General features: G+C 38.0%; 3 protein-coding genes, 1 long non-coding RNA gene and 1 pseudogene across 4 annotated transcripts; 2 read left to right on the top strand and 3 right to left on the bottom strand.

The window, feature by feature from the left end:
* LOC104784653 overlaps nucleotides 1-9,445 on the bottom strand; it is a 15,905-nt pseudogene extending 6,460 nt beyond the window's left edge.
* LOC104784651 lies at nucleotides 10,941-11,723 on the bottom strand. The gene is made up of 3 exons (XR_767267.1): nucleotides 11,651-11,723; nucleotides 11,274-11,370; nucleotides 10,941-10,989 (listed from the first exon to the last, which is right to left on the bottom strand). It is a non-coding gene; the product is annotated as an uncharacterized LOC104784651 (long non-coding RNA).
* Nucleotides 11,366-14,038, top strand: LOC104784652 (laccase-6-like). The gene is made up of 6 exons (XM_010509695.2): nucleotides 11,366-11,801; nucleotides 11,943-12,094; nucleotides 12,185-12,429; nucleotides 12,509-12,637; nucleotides 12,724-13,665; nucleotides 13,747-14,038. Exons 1-6 carry the CDS (start codon nucleotides 11,691-11,693, stop codon nucleotides 13,875-13,877), a joined length of 1,710 nt encoding a protein of 569 aa, XP_010507997.1. The 5' UTR covers nucleotides 11,366-11,690; the 3' UTR covers nucleotides 13,878-14,038.
* On the bottom strand, nucleotides 14,050-15,448 carry LOC104784650 (pyridoxine/pyridoxamine 5'-phosphate oxidase 2-like). The gene is made up of 7 exons (XM_010509694.2): nucleotides 15,313-15,448; nucleotides 15,175-15,224; nucleotides 15,034-15,091; nucleotides 14,908-14,940; nucleotides 14,736-14,831; nucleotides 14,439-14,609; nucleotides 14,050-14,347 (listed from the first exon to the last, which is right to left on the bottom strand). The coding sequence occupies exons 1-7, from the start codon at nucleotides 15,400-15,402 to the stop codon at nucleotides 14,246-14,248; spliced, it is 600 nt and encodes a 199-aa protein (XP_010507996.1). The 5' UTR covers nucleotides 15,403-15,448; the 3' UTR covers nucleotides 14,050-14,245.
* LOC104784649 (dof zinc finger protein DOF2.5-like) lies at nucleotides 17,494-19,859 on the top strand. Its single transcript, XM_010509693.2, has 2 exons — nucleotides 17,494-17,775; nucleotides 18,416-19,859. The coding sequence occupies exons 1-2, from the start codon at nucleotides 17,752-17,754 to the stop codon at nucleotides 19,514-19,516; spliced, it is 1,125 nt and encodes a 374-aa protein (XP_010507995.1). The 5' UTR covers nucleotides 17,494-17,751; the 3' UTR covers nucleotides 19,517-19,859.

Genomic DNA, 20,172 nt, shown 5'->3' with positions numbered 1-20,172 from the left:
AGCCTTTGGTATATACCAAAGCATCCCATTCTTGTTTTGATCTCCATCAGTCGAAGATCTTCCGTCAGGGTTCCTTTGCTTCTTCATCTTTCCGGTTGCAATATACCGGAAATCGTGCAAACCAACATCACCGTTTTTGCCACCAGTCACAATCATAGGAGAAATTGAGCCACTACCAATGTCATTATCGAATACTGAGATAGAGCGTGCACCACCTTCATGAAAGAAAAGGGGCAAAAAGCAAACAAACTTGTTACGAGTTATGATTATGGGAAAATGATACTAATGGTGAACACAGTTTACAAATTGTTTTATTGGAAGAGACCTTCATGACAATTGATAGATGCCTGGGAGGTTGAAGGCGGAGCTAGGGTATCCCATACAACGACGTTTGCACCACTTGAGCTATATCCTGAAGCTGCAACTATGGAGCCACTCGAACTAATATATTCTACATCTCTGCAATCATAATAGCAGAAACGGCATAGCTGAAGCTAATGTTCTCATAAGAACATGAAGCAGAGAAAAGAAATGGTAATTTTCATGATTGAGAGAAATAATTCCAAACTTGAGTTTTTAGCATATTAGTGAACAAGAGGTTAAAGATAAAAAAACGTACGATGCATGGCCATTGAAGCAAAGAGATGACTCAACAGGATGGATATTGCTTCTTCCTCCAACTTCTGATTGCCAAGTGCATACAGTTCCATCCAGTGCAGCGCTAGCAAATCGGTGTCCGCATGGACCGAATTGCACCGCTGATATTGACGCCAAAGCATATGGTGGAGGAACATTTGCAGCAGGCAGAACACCATAAGTTGCAGTGGCTCTGTCTTTTCCAAACTGCAAGATGTAAGGTTGCATTATAAAACCCACAAGGATATATACGAAATGTCATATCAATTACTTTTCACTCCTAAGACAATGAGTACATGAAAGAATCACATTGGGTCTACTAATCAATAGACGCTCATAAAAGTTATAGGAAATGTCATACAGTATCTCCTCACTCCTAAAACAGATGGTGCAAGTGTTTAGACCCATACCTCCCACAAGTAAATGTGTGTGTTGCTCGAGCCAACCAAGAAGAGAGGCAATGTTGGGTGACTGGAGAATGCTCTCGTAATAACAGTTTCAACTGTTGGAGGAGGATCAACAAACTGTTCAAATTCTTCTTGAGTTTCCCAACCTAGACCAGAGACTCCTAAGCCTGTGTAACCCGGAACTCTGTGATCTTTCCCACGCTTGGAAAGAGAAACAACTCCAACAGTGGCCCCACCTAACCCAAGGTGTGCTCCTTTCTTGTCCCCAAGACCAACACCAAGTGAGACACATGTTGGAACTGGAGTTGACTCAGAGTTAGCCCAACCGTTATGTGGCCAGTCAGCATTTGACCAGATATAGTCTGACTGATTTGTGCAGGAACCACCATCTTCTAGGTTAAAGAAAATTATGCCCTGCATGTCACGGAATGCACATTTAGGGATGTGTTTATGTCTGATGCCACAATACCACTAAACATAAGAAACACTGCAACAACTAAATAACAACAGATAGACACTTCATCTGAAACCTTATCTCGAGATACTGATGCAGGGATCAGGATAAAAAAGATAAATGGAGGTTTTCCAGGATTCAGACTCATCTTTGCATACTCAAAGTTTCGGTACGTAGCATATGGCAAGTTACAACGACTTATGTACGTAGCTAAAGGCAAACTATGACAATAACTGACCTTGCGGTTGCTAGCTAATGCAGCTTGCCGATGGTTGATGACATTGATACAAAGGGCCTGTTAGAAAGATAAGAATACTCGATCACAAAAGATACGAAAGTTTCAACAATATCAGTAACTTGTTAGTCAGTGTAAGAAAAAGAATTACCTCTATAAGCTCCCCGGTCCTCTTATGGATTTCTTTGGGGTTCCGAAAAGCAGAGTTTTCACTGGCAGGTATTGCAGCTTTCTGTGAAGAATTTGAAGCGTGTCTTGCAAGAGAAGCCACTTCATTACTACTCCGACCATCTTGATTGCATGGCATATCGAGCCCATTCTTCCTGGTAACTTCTCTGTACATATCGCTCCAATCTTCCAATGGTTTGGATTTTGACCACTCAGATATGTCAAAATTTTCTAGCAAGAAAGCTTCGTACAGTAAATGAGGATCAACACAAAGATTCCAGAACCTCACAGGAACAGCTACGTCGCCATTGTCTTCATTCTCTAGACCTGCATCTGGGATATCCCGATTACGAAAATTTGCTTGTGATCCCCCACATTCGAGCAGCCATAACAAGGTAGGAACCTGAATTCTCTTCTCTATTTTCTGTTTCAAGACCAATACTAGTTGTTTGACATGATAGGAAGAGAGTTGATCAAGGGTGTTAATCAGTGTTTTTCCCAGAACAGACATTATCTTCTCTGTTACGCCTACAATGTCATCACTGGAGTCCAATGATGCCTGAGCATCAAAATTTTCAGAGGAACCACTATTCGGGATACCACCATCCACATTGATCGAAACAGATACCAGCTTATGTTTCACGAAGTCTGAAACATGCTTCCAGAAACATGCTTGTGTTACAAGACGTCTTTCATCTTCTGGAATTGAGTACACTGGATAGCCAACTTTGTTATTTTCAACATCTCTGCTGACCTTAGAATTAACCTCTACATCTGATGCATCTGGAACACTAACAGAGGCTTCATGGTGGTATACTCTCTTCATGCTTTCCAGGTCAACCTCATAAGGCATATGCCCATGAAAATATGCTATCGTAAGGGGCTGAACCATTCGAAAGAGACAATTTACATCTCCCAGAACCCAAGCTATTGCGAGTCTCGAGCAATATTCGACTAAATCAAGAACAACTGTGAGTCTTGTTTCCAGGTCTACCACAGAGGAGCCCAAGCACAGCCTTATAGATGTTCTTAAACTAGAGAACGATTCCAGAATTCCCTGAAAGTGAAATCGCAAAGCATTGGACCACTTTGGTTCAGGTCCAGATGACACCTTGTTTTCCTCAAAGCATGGCATTGAGTGTAAGCAAGTGACACTGCACGCAGCAATGATACGTGCTAATTCAAATGATTTCTCTTCAGTCGCTTTTAGAATCAATTTAGGTAAAGCTGAATATTGGATGAGATCTTCATCTGTGTGAGACTTGTCGTCCGAGAGTCCTGAGGAACTATTTTCCTGAAATATATTGTGTCCCATGGATAGTAAGCCACGGTTGTATGCTGACAAAATAATCTGCCAATAGAAAACAAAGAATTAGATTACACATGGCAATCAAAGTTCTGCGCTGTCAAATTAGTCTAACTGAGACATCTAATATGATGTGCAAGTATTAGTAGTGGAAACCACATACCGTATCACGTAGGTAAGATGAAGACAGCGAAAATCTTTGGTAAAATAGCTCCAAAGCTGTTTGGAGCTTATGCTGAAATCGTGAGAGTTTCTCACATGAAACAATTTCAGAATTCATAAACGGTGCACTTGCTTCCCGTAAAAGCCTTGAGAGGAACTGGACGGCTAAACCCAATTTAAAATGAGTGTCCACAGTAGATGAAATACCGCTTGATACCCAATTCGACGAATGAGGAACAGAATGCTCAAGAACACCTTGCGGAGTACACAACTGACCGTTACTTGGAACGCTATTCTGATGATGGGTACCACCCTGACCAATGGCAGATGCTGAAAGACATTCTAACGCCTCGAGCTAACAATTTTCAAAAGAAGATTTATTCAGATTTGACCACACGGACAACCAAACTCAGTCTCAGAAACAATAAAAAAACATCAAATTCTCCAGGATATATTCCACCATGAAATCTTTACAATGCAGATAAGAAAATTACTTTGATGCTAAAACGACTTATTAAAAAAGATAGTTCCCTTCCCTATAAATTTTTTTCTTAGCTTTCAACATGGTGCTTTGGTGGAAACATGTAATTTATGGAAGAAGTACTCTAAATCCTATGTCATTTGCAACCACACAGCATGTTCTAGTTTCTTATATAACTTACCGGGAGCCCACATCTGCTGAAGGCGGTAGCAGCCATTAAGGTTGCCCATCTACAAAGAGTTGAAGCACTTCTTTCCCCCAGTGCGTTCTTCACACTAGTTTTGGTTGCCAACATGAGGCAGTATAGGCCAATACTAGGATCCACAAAGGAGATGTGATTTGAAGAAACGGTAGAGCTCCCAGTAACAGGGTTCCCTAGACATCCAGCCATAGCAAGAATTGACTGGTGGTACTCTCCTAATTCCCACTGTATAAACCAGGGACAGCTTCATAGTCATAATTTGTAACACCAAGCAAGAAAGCTATTTGACAAGATAACAATATTTGCAAACAATTGTAATCACCTTAAGAAGGCTTGATAGCCAAAAGTCTCCTCTCTGAACAGCAGATGGAAGTATATATTTATTTATAAGATTACTTTCCAGGGCCCCACCTTGCCCATCAACAAGCCGGCAAATTACGAGCGCAAGCTGCTCGTCCTGAAGATTTTTCACACAAACATTTATTGCAGATGAAGCTTCACCTCCAAGGAGAAAGAAACCCATCGCCAGCTCCAGTTGGTGTTTACCCATCAGCACATATGCATTTTTCAAGGCTGCTGCCTTATTTTTCTCCTCCTGTAAAAAATATGCACTCAAATTAGGAGACATGTCACTCAATTGTATCCTAGATGCCACAAGTCGTACAGACAAAAAAGGTGAAAAAGAACCTATCATCCCAATGAGAATATGGTTTGTACCAAATACCTGAAAATTGCGTGAAAGAAAAACCACCAAGGGTTTATCTTTCTCATCTTTGCTTAATTTGAAAAGACCAGCCAAAACTTGAACTCTATTTAAAGCTATATAGAGAAGCGCACAATCTCTAGGATTCTTTTTCTTCAGGTATTGCTGTCGGGCCAGTTTCTCCATCTACAGAAAGGAAATAGCATCAAAATTTAGTGGTGCACATCTAATTCTTTTACCCTCTGTTTGTTGGTATCAAAAGAGAAAATTATTAAAGAAAGAAAATCAAGCATAAATAGAAGGTGTATGTAATACAGGGGTACTTGCATAGCTAGTTTGGACGAAGTCTTAAATTTCAAACTTACTCGTGAACGCAGTTGTGCTACATTTGAATACCAATAGCCATAACCCAGTGACCGCATTTGTTGCCATGATGATTCATTGGGTAAAAGAGAACCAGATAAATTTTCTTTGGACTCTGAGTGAAAAGCCCATCCTATCATACTAGAGTCAACATCCACCTCTTCCAAAGATGATGTTTCCCCAGAACTTCGAGCTACGAATAGCTGTTTAAACCTAAGTGAGACCCAAAATCTACACAGCAGAAAGAACACAAAATTTTATGAATACCAATCAGCATAAATTATCATTCATTCATAAAGCAAAAAAACTGCCTCAGTGCTCCAATACCCTCTGAACAATATTTCGCAGATAATGTAACTTAAGAAGACACAATTTAGCTAGAGGCTTTATCTTGAATAAGGGAGCAATCTGGCCTTGCTAATTATATATTATTGTTATCTTTCGGTCTTTATAGGTTAACGGAGAAAAAAAACATACTTGATGGAATATATTCTTTGAATACTCTATATTTAAATGGTCCTTCGTAAATTAAAATTAAGAAAATTCGAAGAATTATTGTACCTTCTCCCAGCTTCATCAAGACTTGCATAGACAGATGTAGAATGTGGGTTACTAATTTCACATAGAAGGTCAACAATCGCAAAATATTGCAATTTTCTATCCTGGAAATATTTCCTTCATCTGATAACTTCTTCAGCTGCTCGCAAAAGCCATTAAATTCCAAGTCTGTTGCAGGTGAACTGTAACTACTATTGGGACTATAAGACTCCATATTAAATAAACCAGATGACTGCAACCCTGACTGAGACTGTGAATTATGTATCATTGAACCAGATGTCCCACCCCAGTGGAAATTCTTACGATTTGGGCCATTAGAGAGAGACCCTTCATAATATTTTGACAAAGGGACATCTGGACAAACAACTGACTTTACAGCACCCTTCTCGGAGGCATCACTTGAGGTGATATAATCAGCAAGATGCCTTAGAGCTGCACTTGCTCGTTTCCAATTGCCTGAACACATCAGAGTTAACAATCTTTAGCTAAGGTGAAATTAACCGCATGACACAGGTTATGCTCCTGCACGAAGGAAAAATAACAAAGGAAAGCTAAATAAAAGCTAAACAGCTTAGTTTCAGAACTGATTGAAGAAGGGGGAGACAGAAAACATTTGCAGCATTTCACCTGAACGTATAGCTACAAGGAGGGCTTGAGGGTGATAAAGTGGTAAGGCACCTCCTAACTTCTCCACCATATGGCCCATGCTTGTAATGTCATTAATAGTATCTGAATATTCTTCTGTAGCATATACTAGGTTGGGAAGATTGGCTGAAAATATGTGTGGATAGTTATTGATCTTTCGCTTCTCATCAACAACAGCCAGCCATTGACCATGTAGACTAATATAATCATTATGAACAAGGCAAGTCTTGGCTTTGGATCCCCACCATAAATCATGTATAGCAGAAGAAGTACGAGTAACAGCGAAGCATTGCCAAATATGTGCCTCTAAAGAACAATCAGAGACCGCTAAATTGGTACTTTTGCAGGGTTGCCGAGCAATACCATACACCCGCATCTCCTTCTCTGTGCAAACTCCAAGCAATAGCTGATCATTACCCGTAGTTGACCATCTTACAGCAACAACCTCTGCATCAAAATGTAACGTATGCTCTAGTATGAAAACCCCTGAATCTATAAGGTGTCTGATCTCCCATATACTAATTGTGCGGACAGCTTTTGGATAATTCTCTGTACAGACGGCCGCTATCTTGTGTCCCGAATCAGTCAGAGATATAGCAGTGACAGGATTTTGGCCAATGGTAAGCATGCCAACAAGCTCCCACGGAAGGGAAGGTGTTGAACTTTCCTGAAAACTACTTCTCCAAAGTTTTAAAGAACCATCAGCTTGACCAGTTGCCATAGTATAACCTTGAGTTTCACTGCTCACATCATTCTCTAGAGCCCTACCACTTGGACTGACTACAGCAAAACTCGTAACTTCATCGTCACGGTGAGATTCAGGTATTTCTGAAGAGCATGATCTAACAGCAATGCAATTCGTCTTACCAGCAAAATTATCTTTGAATAACCACTTTCCCAATCCAGTACTATCAAAATCATGAAAATGACAATCGCAGGTACTTCCTGCTACGTCAAAATGATGCAAGGTCACACTCCATGACAAAGCATCAAACCGTTTCTCTTTCATCCAGACACTCAGTAGCAAAAATCTGTTACTTTTGAATGTCTTTCCACAAGAATTAGATAGAGTTCTTGCAAATATGCTGGTCGGACCACTCTGCAAAGGGCTGTTTACTGCAAACGGAACGGTACATATGTAACGGGTCAGATAACCATCATCATCTTTCCCACAATTCCTTACACTAAAGCAATCAACCCCTCCTACATGCCCCGCAAGTAGAAATCTCTCATCTTTTAATGACGAAGGTGCCCAGCATAAACATGTGTACTTTAATCTTAACTCTTGATTCTGTAGCCGTCCACAAGGTTTCCAAGAGGAAACTGAAATAGGATGGTCAATAGCATGGTTCAAATAAGCATTAGATGACCAGATTATTATCAACCCCTTAGAATCAAGGGAAGCAGCGTATCCTGCCTCACACTTGAAAGGATCAAAGGCAACCTGTAGGATTTTCCCACCATGACCATCAAGATATAATACTTTTCCATTAACGCACTTCAATAAACTGGATTTATTTGGGGAGGGATCTTCTGAGTCATGTGATTTTATTGAGTGCAAGGAAGACCAATACACAGTATTCTGCGGAGATAAATAAATTGACGAGCAGATAAGTGGTGTGCCATAAAGGTTATTTCTCAATAGAGAAACTTTCTTCAGGGGTAATCGATCAGAAGAACCTGTAGCATTCACTAGAGAGAGTGATCCAGAACCAATTTCACTTGATTCTTGTTTCGCCCACAATGTTACTCGGGGAAACCTCATAGGAGAGATGTCATCAAGACAATGGACAGCCCACAGAGTAGCCAAATTTCCAGGGCCGTACCCTACCAACCACTCACATTTGCCAACTATTTCATGATCATATCTTTTCATTGAAAAATATTGATTAGTACCTTCAATTGTTTTCAAGATACCCCCAGTACGAGTTCCCCAAGAAATAAATATATCTATGCCCAAACAGCCATCCAAGACGTGATTTATCTCTATTACAGCTGCCACGCAAAATGATTTCTTATAATCATACACATCTTTCACGCCCTTTTTTGTCTTTCCACCATCTACCTCGATCCATAACCTTACTGTCCCATCCAAGCAACATGTCATTAGCACATTCCTCATTGATTTCCCTATACCTATTGCAGACTGTTCTGCAGCCATCGGTCTCCATTGAATCATGGATATTCTCTGAGGATGAGGCAATTCGAATTTATGATATGATACTCCGTCACTATAATAGGCCAAGACACTTTTACCTGCCTTGTCACACTCAGCTGGAAACTTGCTCCAAGAAGTTGCTGTCGCAAAAGGACCCTCAAACGACCAGGTGGAGGAAACCAGATCTTGAAGGTGATCCCCCGAGAACTTCCAAGCTATTTCCCAAGATTGGTTCCTTCTCTTCCACAGAACAATATCAATTCCACCAACTATGATCCCATCCCCGGATCCTGTCCACTCAATCGCTTCAACTTTTGTTTCTTGCACCAATATGGAATTCTGACTCCAACAAAAAGAACCTGAATATGAGTAAAGACATACAAATTTAAGATATCCAAACTAAATTGGGAGAAGAAGTACACATTGATATCCAATTATAACTACTATACTAATTGAACCCAACAATGGCATCACAAAACAGACCACTTGCTCAGAGACTAAACCCCAGAGAATGAAGAATATAACAAGATATATAGCGAGGCTTACCATTCAAATCAAGGGCGAAGAGGTAGATATAGTTCCCAGAGCCAACAGCGAGCTCGCCTAGAGACGGCGTAACAGGAGACCAAGAAACGGAAGTAACTGGAGACGAAACATCGCCGGAAACCTCTAGAATCTGACGGAAAAATGGTGCAGTCGTGGTGGAATCGTCGCCGCGGAGAGGAGAAGGTAGATGAGAGATAACGAGGAGAGTGGATGCTCCGTAAGCAAGCCATGAGTAACCAGCGAAGTCGGGAAGCCAGTCAATAGAAGACTGAGATCGAGTCGGAGCCGGTGGAACGATCTCCGATCTGAGTTGCCGGAGAGGCAAATTATCGATCGGATCTGTGATCGGTGAGATCGCGTCGTGACTCGTCGTCTCCGGCATAATCACGGGTTTTAAACGGAAACACACAAATCTATTTATTTTTCCGTTTGGTATACAAAACTTACCCAGCAGGAGGAGGATCGTCGAACCTTCCTACTGCGCTAGAAGGTTCCAGGTCGAGACTGTATCTCGGCTTAGGCCCACTTCTCACTTGGGCCTCCTTATTGTAAATTGTAATGTGCATTTCGGTTACAAAGCATCCCCCGTATTCCACACAGTCTGCCGCCATATCTTTATCGCCGTCATAAGCCTCTTTGTCGAATAAAAGCCCAATACGTTTTAAAAATTAACAAAGTCCCAAATCGGAAATATAATAGTCAGATACTAACCCATAACTCCTATATATAAGTTAGTCCATTTTTGCTTTCAAAGCATCTACACAGTAGTGGGCTTTTCTGAAGGCCCGACTGTTGGAAAGTACCAATGTTTTTTTTTTTAACGTTTTAGCGTTATTTTTTTTTCAGCTTTTTAAAACGTTTGTTTTTTCGGCTTTTGAACTTTTTTTTTTCAGATTTTTTTTGTTTTGGTTTTGGTTTTGGTTTTTAAGTGTTGAATTTTAAATTTGTGTAAGCAAACCGGATACAACATCCGGTCCATATTTTTTGTGGTCTGTAAGAGGTGTTCTAAGTCCAACATGCATTATACATAACTTAAATTTAACTCTTTTTGTGTTTTTCCTGATTTTTTTTTTTCTTTTTTTTGCTTTTGTTTTGGTTTTGAAGTGTTGAATTTTAAATTTGTGTAAGCAAACCGGATACAACATCCGGTCCATATTCTTTGTGGTCTGTAAGAGGTGTTCTAGGTCCAACATGCATTGTACATAACTTAAATTTAACTGTTTTTTTTTGTGAACCACACTTTTTTCTTAATTTAAAGAAAAAAACTTTATATTCATGGTTATTTAAACTTTTTAAAGTTTTAAGGTTTTATAAATAATATTATGAACTTTGATTATTAGCTCCTTTTTAAAAAATAACTTTGATTATTATAGTCAACTAAATAAATGAATCCAAAAAGGAAAAAACGTTTTTGTTTTCATGAGAAATTACTAACATTAATACTACAAAATCATATAACCAATTAAGTTATATATACCTTGAACGGCAGACGAAGAAGAAGAAAAGCTCGAAAGGAAAAAGAAACTTAACCGTTTGAAACTTTGAAAGTCACAACATGGTGTAATGTTATAATATTATTATACTTGTAAAATACTAATGGGAAAAGAAAATAGTTATATATTAGTGGTACATTTGACTAAATGTGGTACTTATATGTCATTGATTCTTATAACATGGTGTCATTGATGTTTTGTAATAGAAAAAGATAAACATTTCCATGGCATTTTTTATAACATGGTGTTTTGCGTATCATTATTTGTAAACGAATGAGCAGATTGGCACATCGATTACATAAAACATGTTTATAGTCGTGATTTGGCCTAATATGTTAAAACTCAACATTGTTAATCAGTCAAAACATAATTGACGACCGTCTTCATGCAAAGCAACGCATCAATGCTCTTAAACTTTCGATTATGAAAAAGATGAGTAGGTCAAAATTCGAAACAATCATCACGTTCCAATCTAATAAAAAGAAATCAAATAAGATGAGTATTTGGCAAGTTAAGGCGTGCACGAACTTTGATGATGACACGACCAATAAAGAATTAAGACCATTCAAACCTTCCGACCAAGAAACTTGATCCCTTCTTACTCTTTCTTGTTTCTTTTAACACTCAAACATACTAACACGACCCTACTAAACACTCTCTAATGATGCTAAATCATGCACCTCTCACTTATTCCGGCTAATCCCAAAACTCGTATGGTTTCCAGTAAATAAACGACAGGTCAAAAGAAATAGTCACCTGGTCGGTTCCACTAAAGCTTGACGAAGAAAGTAGTCTTGGTGAAAACTGGGTTGGTCCCGATCAGTCAGCAGTTTCACTAGTTTGGTAGAAGATCCTGCATCATAATGCATAAAGCTTTTACTGATTTAAAATCAAAGAACAGACACTAATTAAGAGTATCTTTCTCCTTTTTTAAACCCTTTTAGAGTAACTCGTGTGTTGCCTTCAATCTCACGCTGGGGTCAAGAAACAAGTCACGCCTTCCCAACACCTTATAATCACTAATGTCTCTGTTCCCAACTCTCTCAAATCATGAAACTCTTTTTCATCACTATATATTATATTTCCTAACTTTCACCTTCGAACACTATAAAATCAGTTGCATCAATCAGTACCTTTCAACCTCAAATCTCCTTGTCTCTCTTTTCATGCAAGATGACCAATTCAGCTGTCCCGTCCTTGTTCCGGCTTAGCTTTTTCTTGTTCACTCTTCAAGTAATGAATCTTGGCGGGGTTGGCGCTGCAACTAGGTTCTACCAGTTCAAGGTATCAGCAACGTAAATGTTACCAAAATATTAAAATTAGAAATTTAGAATCAACATGGAACACATGCATGTTTTTTTGTCTATCTTCACTGTATTCAGATTTCTAAACAGAGGTCTGTTGTGTCACTGAATTTTCAAATAGGTACAAACAATAAGACTCACCAGGCTATGCCAAACAAAAGAGATTGTAACAGTCAACGGGAAATTCCCTGGCCCTGAGATATCCGCTCAAGAAGATGACAGAATTGTCGTTAAAGTCATCAACATGACCCCCTACAATACCACAATTCATTGGTATGTCAATAGGCATATACACATGTACGTAAAATATAAATGCTCATAAGAAGAAGTCTAGACTAACAAACGTGTTTCTATTATGCGCAGGCATGGTATTAAGCAAAAACTATCATGTTGGTATGATGGTCCATCTTATATCACACAATGTCCAATTCAGAGTGGCCAAAGTTTCACATACAACTTCACAGTGGCACAACAAAAGGGCACCTTTTTATGGCATGCACACTTTTCTTGGCTTAGGGCTACAGTATATGGTCCGCTTATTGTATATCCTAAAGCATCTGTTCCTTACCCATTCAAGAAACCCTTCAACGAGCATACAATTCTCCTAGGTAATCTTTATTCTTAATAAAGTCAGGTCTATTTCACTAACTAGTTTCACTGAATTTGTTTTTCTATTGATAAATCTAGGTGAGTATTGGCTTAAGAACGTGGTGGAGCTGGAACAAAATGTACTGGAGAGTGGAGGACCTCCTCCTCCAGCAGATGCATTCACAATTAATGGCCAACCAGGACCTAACTACAATTGCTCCTCTAATGGTAAATATCAGGTGACAAATAGTATGATTGGTATATATGGAGAAAACAGATCATGGATCCTTTATTTTTATATCTTTATATATCAGATGTTTATAAGATTAAGATAGTGCCAAGGAAGACGTACCTACTAAGGCTGATAAATGCTGGCATTAACATGGAGACCTTCTTCACCATAGCTAATCACAAGTTGACCATAGTGGAAGTAGATGGCGAGTACACCAAACCATTTGCAACAGAGCGTGTGATGCTTGTACCAGGACAGACAATGAACGTTCTTGTCACAGCTGATCAAGCCGTTGGGAGATACTCCATGGCCATGGGTCCGTACGAGTCTGCAAAGAATGTCAAGTTTCAAAACACATCAGCGTTAGCAGTATTCCAATATATTGGTGCATTGCCTAACAGTGAAACAGTACCAGGCAAGTTACCTGTTTTTAACGATAATATTGCTGTTAAGACTGTCATGGATGGGCTCAGAAGTCTAAACGTAGTTGATGTTCCAAGAAATATTGACGCTCATCTCTTCATCACAATCGGAATAAATGTAAACAAGTGTAACTCGGAAGATCCAAACATCAAGTGCCAAGGTCCTAGACAAGGAAGACTAGCAGCTTCAATGAACAACATCAGCTTCGTCGAACCTAAAATCTCGATTTTGGAAGCTTACTACAAGCAACTGGAAGGTTACTTCACTTTAGATTTCCCAACCACGCCTGAAAAATCCTATGACTTTGTCAGTGGGGCACCCAATGACATAGCCAATGACACGCAGGCTGCAAATGGGACCAGAGCAATAGTTTTCGAGTATGGGAGCAGGATACAAATCATCTTCCAGAATACTGGCACACTCACGACAGAAAATCATCCAATTCATCTTCATGGACACAGCTTTTATGTTATTGGCTATGGCACAGGTAACTATGATGAACAAACAGCACAATTTAACCTGGAGGATCCTCCATGCTTGAACACAATTGGAGTCCCAGTAGGAGGATGGGCCGCAATACGGTTTGTTGCCAACAATCCAGGTATTCTTTTTTCACAAAACTCCTTACATCACAACACACATGACATTTACTGATAAATTCTTCATTTTTTCTAATGAACAGGACTCTGGTTACTGCACTGTCATTTCGACATCCATCAAACATGGGGAATGAGCACTATGTTTATAGTGAAAAATGGCAAGAAGGTGCAGGAGAGTCTGCCTCATCCTCCTCCAGATCTACCAAAGTGCTAGCTTAATAGATATTAACAAATGGTGACAGGGAACTAGTTTCCAGAGGAAGGATTTTTTGGGTAACAACCACAGAAAGAGAACTACACGCTTCTATCTGCCTTGCTCTTATTCATTATTTCTAGAGCATATGAAAATGTCATTCAAAGGGATAGAGACTATGGTATAGAAGAAAAAGATTCAAATTCTTTTATTCAGATATTTTAATATGATCTAACCCAACAAAAACAAAGATTGTCACACGTTCGAAAGCCAAGAGTAAAAAAAGTAAAAGTATTATGAATTGCTACAAACAGGCGTATGACATAAGGGAAATCCACAAACACAAATAAGAAATTCTTTAATCACCCTCTCCGAGATTAAAAGGTTAATTATGGGTTAACCTTTTCTGAAGTCCAGCACTTCTCTCCAGTTCCACTAGCCATGGATGAAAACAAAAGCCTCTGGTTGCTTTTCAGATTCAAGTAATCAACCTGTCATTAAGGGAAAATCATTCATTCAAAACCTGCTTTCTACGTAGGGGACAACTCAAGAAAGAGAGTTTCAAAAAACAAAAAACAAAACCTTTTCAGGCTCTAGAAGGAGTAGGCAGTACTCAGGAACTGGACCACTTGAGGGATCTAATTTAACTTCTTGGTTAGGTTGCTCAGTGTTGTTGTAAGGACTACCAGGAGTAGGACAGATGTAGAGAAGCCTTGACCTTAAGGAATTAGCAAACCAAGCTTTCTCTCTTTGCTATATATAACACATCAAGCAACCAAAATCAAAACGATAAACACCAAAAAAAATGTCTATTCCATTCCAAGATAGTATACTAAATAATCACACTTGAGTATAAAGGTGTAAAGATGTATATCCAACCTGAAGCTTAGTCTGGTCAGGATTCGAAGCATCAATGACCTCAACTCTTCCATTGATCCGGAATTGCTCCCAAGTATCCGAGAAATACCAACATATCTTGGAAAAAAGCAACCACCATAGTAAGAATCAACGCGTGATTCGTAAAAGTATAACCTTAAAGAAAATGTTTTACCTCAGAAAAGGGACAATGCTTAATCTCTTCAATCTGCAAACAAAAAAAAGCAGAGATTTTACAGGATCAAAGAGAGAGCTTTATAAGAAGAATCTGCTAGTAGCTTCTTGGAAAAATTTCTAAGACCTTACGACTACGAAGATCGGTGTTGATTTGAATTCTATCACTGTTCTCTTCAAATCCCCTACCAACAAAAAACAAAAATGTTCACTACCTGAACAAAATCGAAACACAATTAAACGGAGATAATCACACATTCGTAATCACCTGAATACAACAGTACGATTCGAAGGCCGTCCGTTTAAACCAATCGTCGCCTGAAAAACACACACACAAACAAACACATCAGCAGATGAACATCATCGCCTTGATGAGAGAATCAGGAAGAAGAAAGAGAACACATACGAGCTGAAGGTAAGAAGAGTGGCTTAGATGAGAATTAGACTCAATTGCACTAAAGAGCAGCTGCTTCCATGGCGCTACACTTGTTCCCATCTTCTTCTTCTTCTTCTTCACTTACTTCCGACCTTTTCCATGTTAGCGAGTAGTTGTATTAGATGATCACCGTCACATTGAAACGACGTCGGATCAAATATTTAATTGTATCGGGCCTATTGGGTCATAATTGTTATCGGGCCTATTGGGCCATGATTGTTATCGGGCCTATTACACTATTTATTAAAACTCAACTCAAGAAAGAAAACAAAATAATGTACTGCTAAGTGCTAACCGACTTAGGAAGGGACAAGTGGCAATTGGCAAGTCGTTAAAGCAAAACGGCAGGCAAGGGAAAGCTGAAACAGTGAAACGACACGAATAGATAGAGAGAGATATTTTCATTGGGTGGGGGAAGGTGTTGGGTAAGAGAAGACAGATGTCAACATCAACAAAGAACTACAACAGTCTCTAAGATTATTATTACTTGTAAAAATATTTGTAAGAAAATAGAAAAATCTCAATCACGCCACGAAGTATGGGACCCACATCCACCTCCTTTTTGTCGCTTCCTGTCGGTCTTCTCTTTACTCCCTCGTCCTCTTTTTCAAAATTCTCCTCCTCGAAAATTTTAAATAGTTTGTTTTAGTATTTTATTTGTTAACTTAGATTTCTTTTTAGTTTATTTTATTATTATTCGTTTGTATAATTGTAGCGATTGCCAAAATGAATCTATGAATTGATATAAAGGAGTCAAATTCATTCATGACGATAAAGCATACAGTATACTATTAGGTTGTTTTTTTGCTTTATATAACTCATGTAGAATCATTTACACACCTAGACGGTTCACACGGTTTTATTGTTAGGGCATCTCCAATGGTACTCTATTTTTGCCTCTATAATAGAGGAGTTCTATTTTAGAGGTGAGAATAGGGGAGTTCTACTCCAATGGTCCTCTATTCTCACCTCTAAAATAGAGATTGCTATTTTTTCCTCTATTTATAGGGGAACCCTATTTTTTTTTTACAAAGGTTCCTCTATAAATAGAGAAAAAAATAGCAATCTCTATTTTAGAGGTGAGAATAGAGAACCATTGGAGTAAAACTCACCTCTATTATAGAGTTCCTCTATTATAGAGGAAGAAATAGGGAAAACCATTGGAGATGGTCTTATACCTCTCATGAATTTTTCCGTGTACACATACTTTATATTTCATAGTATATACTTTTTCATTATAAGATGTTATAATCTTTTATGATCACTTTTAATTAAAATCATATTTAACTTTAGATATGTATGATGTAATGACGTCTGAGAAAAGCTAAGATTGTTTGACAGAATAGACATACATGTAGCTTGATATTGGTGTTGTTTGGTAACATTATGTGTTATGTCGTAATCATTAAAAACAAATGAATTTGTATTTCAACCATTGACGAATCTCATCGGTTACTTACACAAAATGGAGATCGTACTGTATATTGATATAGTAAAGTTTTAAAGGTCGAGCTAAATTTAGGTGTCAAAGCCACTAATTCACATGTACGCAAGACATGTGGTGTATATACATATAGGTATGGTATTGGGATTTTAAAAATGTAGCTAGGCGATTTGATGGACCATATGGCCAACAAATAGTATCCAATCACAAAATGGGAGGCCGAGAAATAGCTTACAACTCATAGTTCCACTCACACTATGCATTATGATACACACAACAAAGAGTTTTATATCCATTCACAAATATATTATTTTAGCAAGAGGACATAATTCCTTACACACGATTTTTTCTCTTAGAAAAGTATATATAATTTTTTTAAGAGGGACCAGAAAGAGCTAGCAAGAGAGAGCGGTCACGAGACATCATCACTAGTCAAAATCAACAAACCCAACTTTTTCTTTTTTTCCTTCTTTTAATCTTTTTTATAACCGATTTTTTTTAAAAAAAGTTTAATCCATAGTTTTCTCCCGAATTAGACGGACGAAATTATGAAATTACAAATCATAATGTAATCTCTATATCAAACATTTTTTCATCATGATAATCGTAATGGCATAAACAAAATAATTTTCTTTTCTATTCAATGAATCTTATTTAAACTATAGTTTTAATTAATAGAACTGAATTATTCTACTCAAAACACATCTTAGTTAATATATGTATAGCTATATTCTCTTAGATAATAAGTTAAAATTTGGGTTCTTCTCTTCTCCGTCTTCTTCGCTGGCTCTTTTTTCATCATCCATAAAGTGAAAGGCAACGCATAGAAGAGCCATCACTCACAAACAAAGAAAAGGCAAAAAAAAAAAAAAAAGTTCTCAAAAAACATTCTTCTCTTTGGCCTTTACTCAAAACCCACACACACATATCTCTCTCTCTCTCTGGCTTTCTCTTTGTCGGAAGTCATGGACGCTACGAAGTGGACACAGGTGCTTAAAAGATCTTCCTTTGACTCTTCTCTTTTGTTTCTTCTTCTTCTTCATAACTACTTCCTCCTTTTTTCTCTCTTTTCTTTCTCCTACTTCATGATCCGTGAAAGATTTCATACTTAGATGAATATCATCATGATCATGTGTTTGTGGTTATGGAGAATAGAGATATGTGTATTTAAGATTTTTTGCACATATATTTCAATGAATAATTTGCATGGGGAAAGTTATTATTTTTGTAGGTTTCGAGGTCGGAAAGAAAAAATTAGTGATATATTATAGGCAGCTCACAACACTTTTTTCTCAGCCTTTTCATGTGATTAATCATTAATTATATTTTGAGAAACTAATAGAGATATTAAAAGAAAGTCATGATTTGTTATTTTGTTCTTGGTGTTCATCTCTTTTCCTTTTTCCACCAAATCCTATATGTACATATAGTTCTATATATCAAATAAGGAAAAATCTAATGTGCATGTTTCATGTATCTGTTAAATTAGTGCTTAGAATTGCAAAGCATAGTGTGAATTAATCATATGTTTAATGTCTAATTAGCTTATTATTTAACTTCTGAGTCCTTAATGGTCTATACAGTGTTTTAAATTAAGCTATAATTAACTATTAAGAAATCATTTTCTAGGGTTTTCAAGAAATGATGAACGTAAAACCAATGGAGCAGATAATGATTCCTAACAACAGCACACATCAATCAAACACAACATCCAATGCAAGGCCAAACACCACTCTCACATCTAACGGCGTCTCAGCCGCTGGAACCACCGTCTCCGGCGTAAGCAACAACAACAATAACAATATGGCGGTTGTGGCGGAGAGGAAAGCAAGACCACTGGAGAAAATAAATTGTCCAAGGTGTAACTCAACCAACACAAAGTTTTGTTACTACAACAACTATAGCCTCACACAACCAAGATACTTCTGCAAGGGTTGTCGAAGGTATTGGACCGAAGGTGGGTCTCTTAGGAATGTTCCTGTGGGAGGAAGCTCAAGAAAGAACAAGAGATCATCTTCTTCTTCTTCTTCATCAAACATCCTTCAGACGATACCATCTTCACTTGGTTTGACCACAACACTTCCAGATCTAAACCCACCAATTCTCTTCTCCAACCAAATCCCTAATAAATCAAAAGGGTCATCGCAAGATCTCAACTTGTTGTCTTTCCCTGTCATGCAAGATCAACATCATCATCATCATCATCATGTTCATATGTCTCAGTTTCTTCAGATGCCGAAGATGGAGGGAAATGGTAACATAACTCATCAGCAGCCTTCGTCATCTTCTTCTCTCTATGGCTCCTCGTCGTCAGCTCTTGAGCTTTTAAGAACCGGAGTTAATGTTTCTTCAAGATCAGGGATTAACTCATTCATGCCTCCCGGTCCAATGATGGATTCAAACACTGTGCTTTACACCTCTTCAGGGTTTCCAACAATGGTAGACTACAAGCCAAGTAATCTCTCCTTCTCTACCGATCACCAAGGGCTTGGACACAACAACAACAACAATAGGTCCGAAGCTCATAATGATCATCATCATCAAGGTAGAGTTTTGTTTCCATTTGGGGATCAAATGAAGGAGCTTTCATCAAGCATAACACAAGAAGTTGATCATGATGAAAATCAACAACAGAAGAGTCATGGAAATAATAATAATAACAATTCAAGTCCTAGTAATGGATATTGGAGTGGGATGTTCAGTACTACAGGAGGAGGATCTTCATGGTGAAGCAAAATGATCAAAAAGGAGACTGTGAAATTAGCTTTCTAATTCTCTTTCATGATCTTTTGCCTCACATGGGTTACTTTAGTTAAAGTTGTCAGAACTTAGCTAACACAACATAGTCTTTTTTATTCTCCTTTCTTTTTGGGGTTTTTGTTAAAATCAAATATTTATTTTCTAAATGTTTTTTATAGTTGGGGTTTGATGGTAATTTTGGGTTGGTTTTTCATTTTGGTTTGTCGATATAAATCAGGGCGTTTGTGTATGGGTAGAAGAATATGTGAATACGAATCTCGCGAGTGTTGTTACATGGTATGTAATGTAACTAAGTATTCATCGCTTCTTCTAACTGTACGTATAAACTCTATAAGTGTTTTCGTAAAAGATTTTATTCATATATAAATTCTGGATTTAGAAACGTTAGTGTGATGTACTCTTTAAATCGAATGCTTAGGAGATTAATAATAACTAACTTATCCTATACAATAAAGTATTATTTTTTTCAAACTCATGCATAAAAACCTATTAATAATCTTTTATACTTGAATTCATTTTTTTTTAACCAAATAATAGTCAATCTCAAATTCAGACAACAAAAAATTACCGTTACGTCAACTCAGTTTAAGTTTAAGTTTGGAGTTTGGACGGAGAAAGAGATATTT

The sequence above is a fragment of the Camelina sativa genome, chromosome 5, assembly GCF_000633955.1.
Source record: "Camelina sativa cultivar DH55 chromosome 5, Cs, whole genome shotgun sequence".
In the NCBI taxonomy this organism is placed as follows: Eukaryota; Viridiplantae; Streptophyta; class Magnoliopsida; order Brassicales; family Brassicaceae; genus Camelina; species Camelina sativa.
The sequence above is the reverse complement of the archived record's forward strand: the minus strand, read 5'-3'. Positions and strand labels throughout refer to the sequence as shown.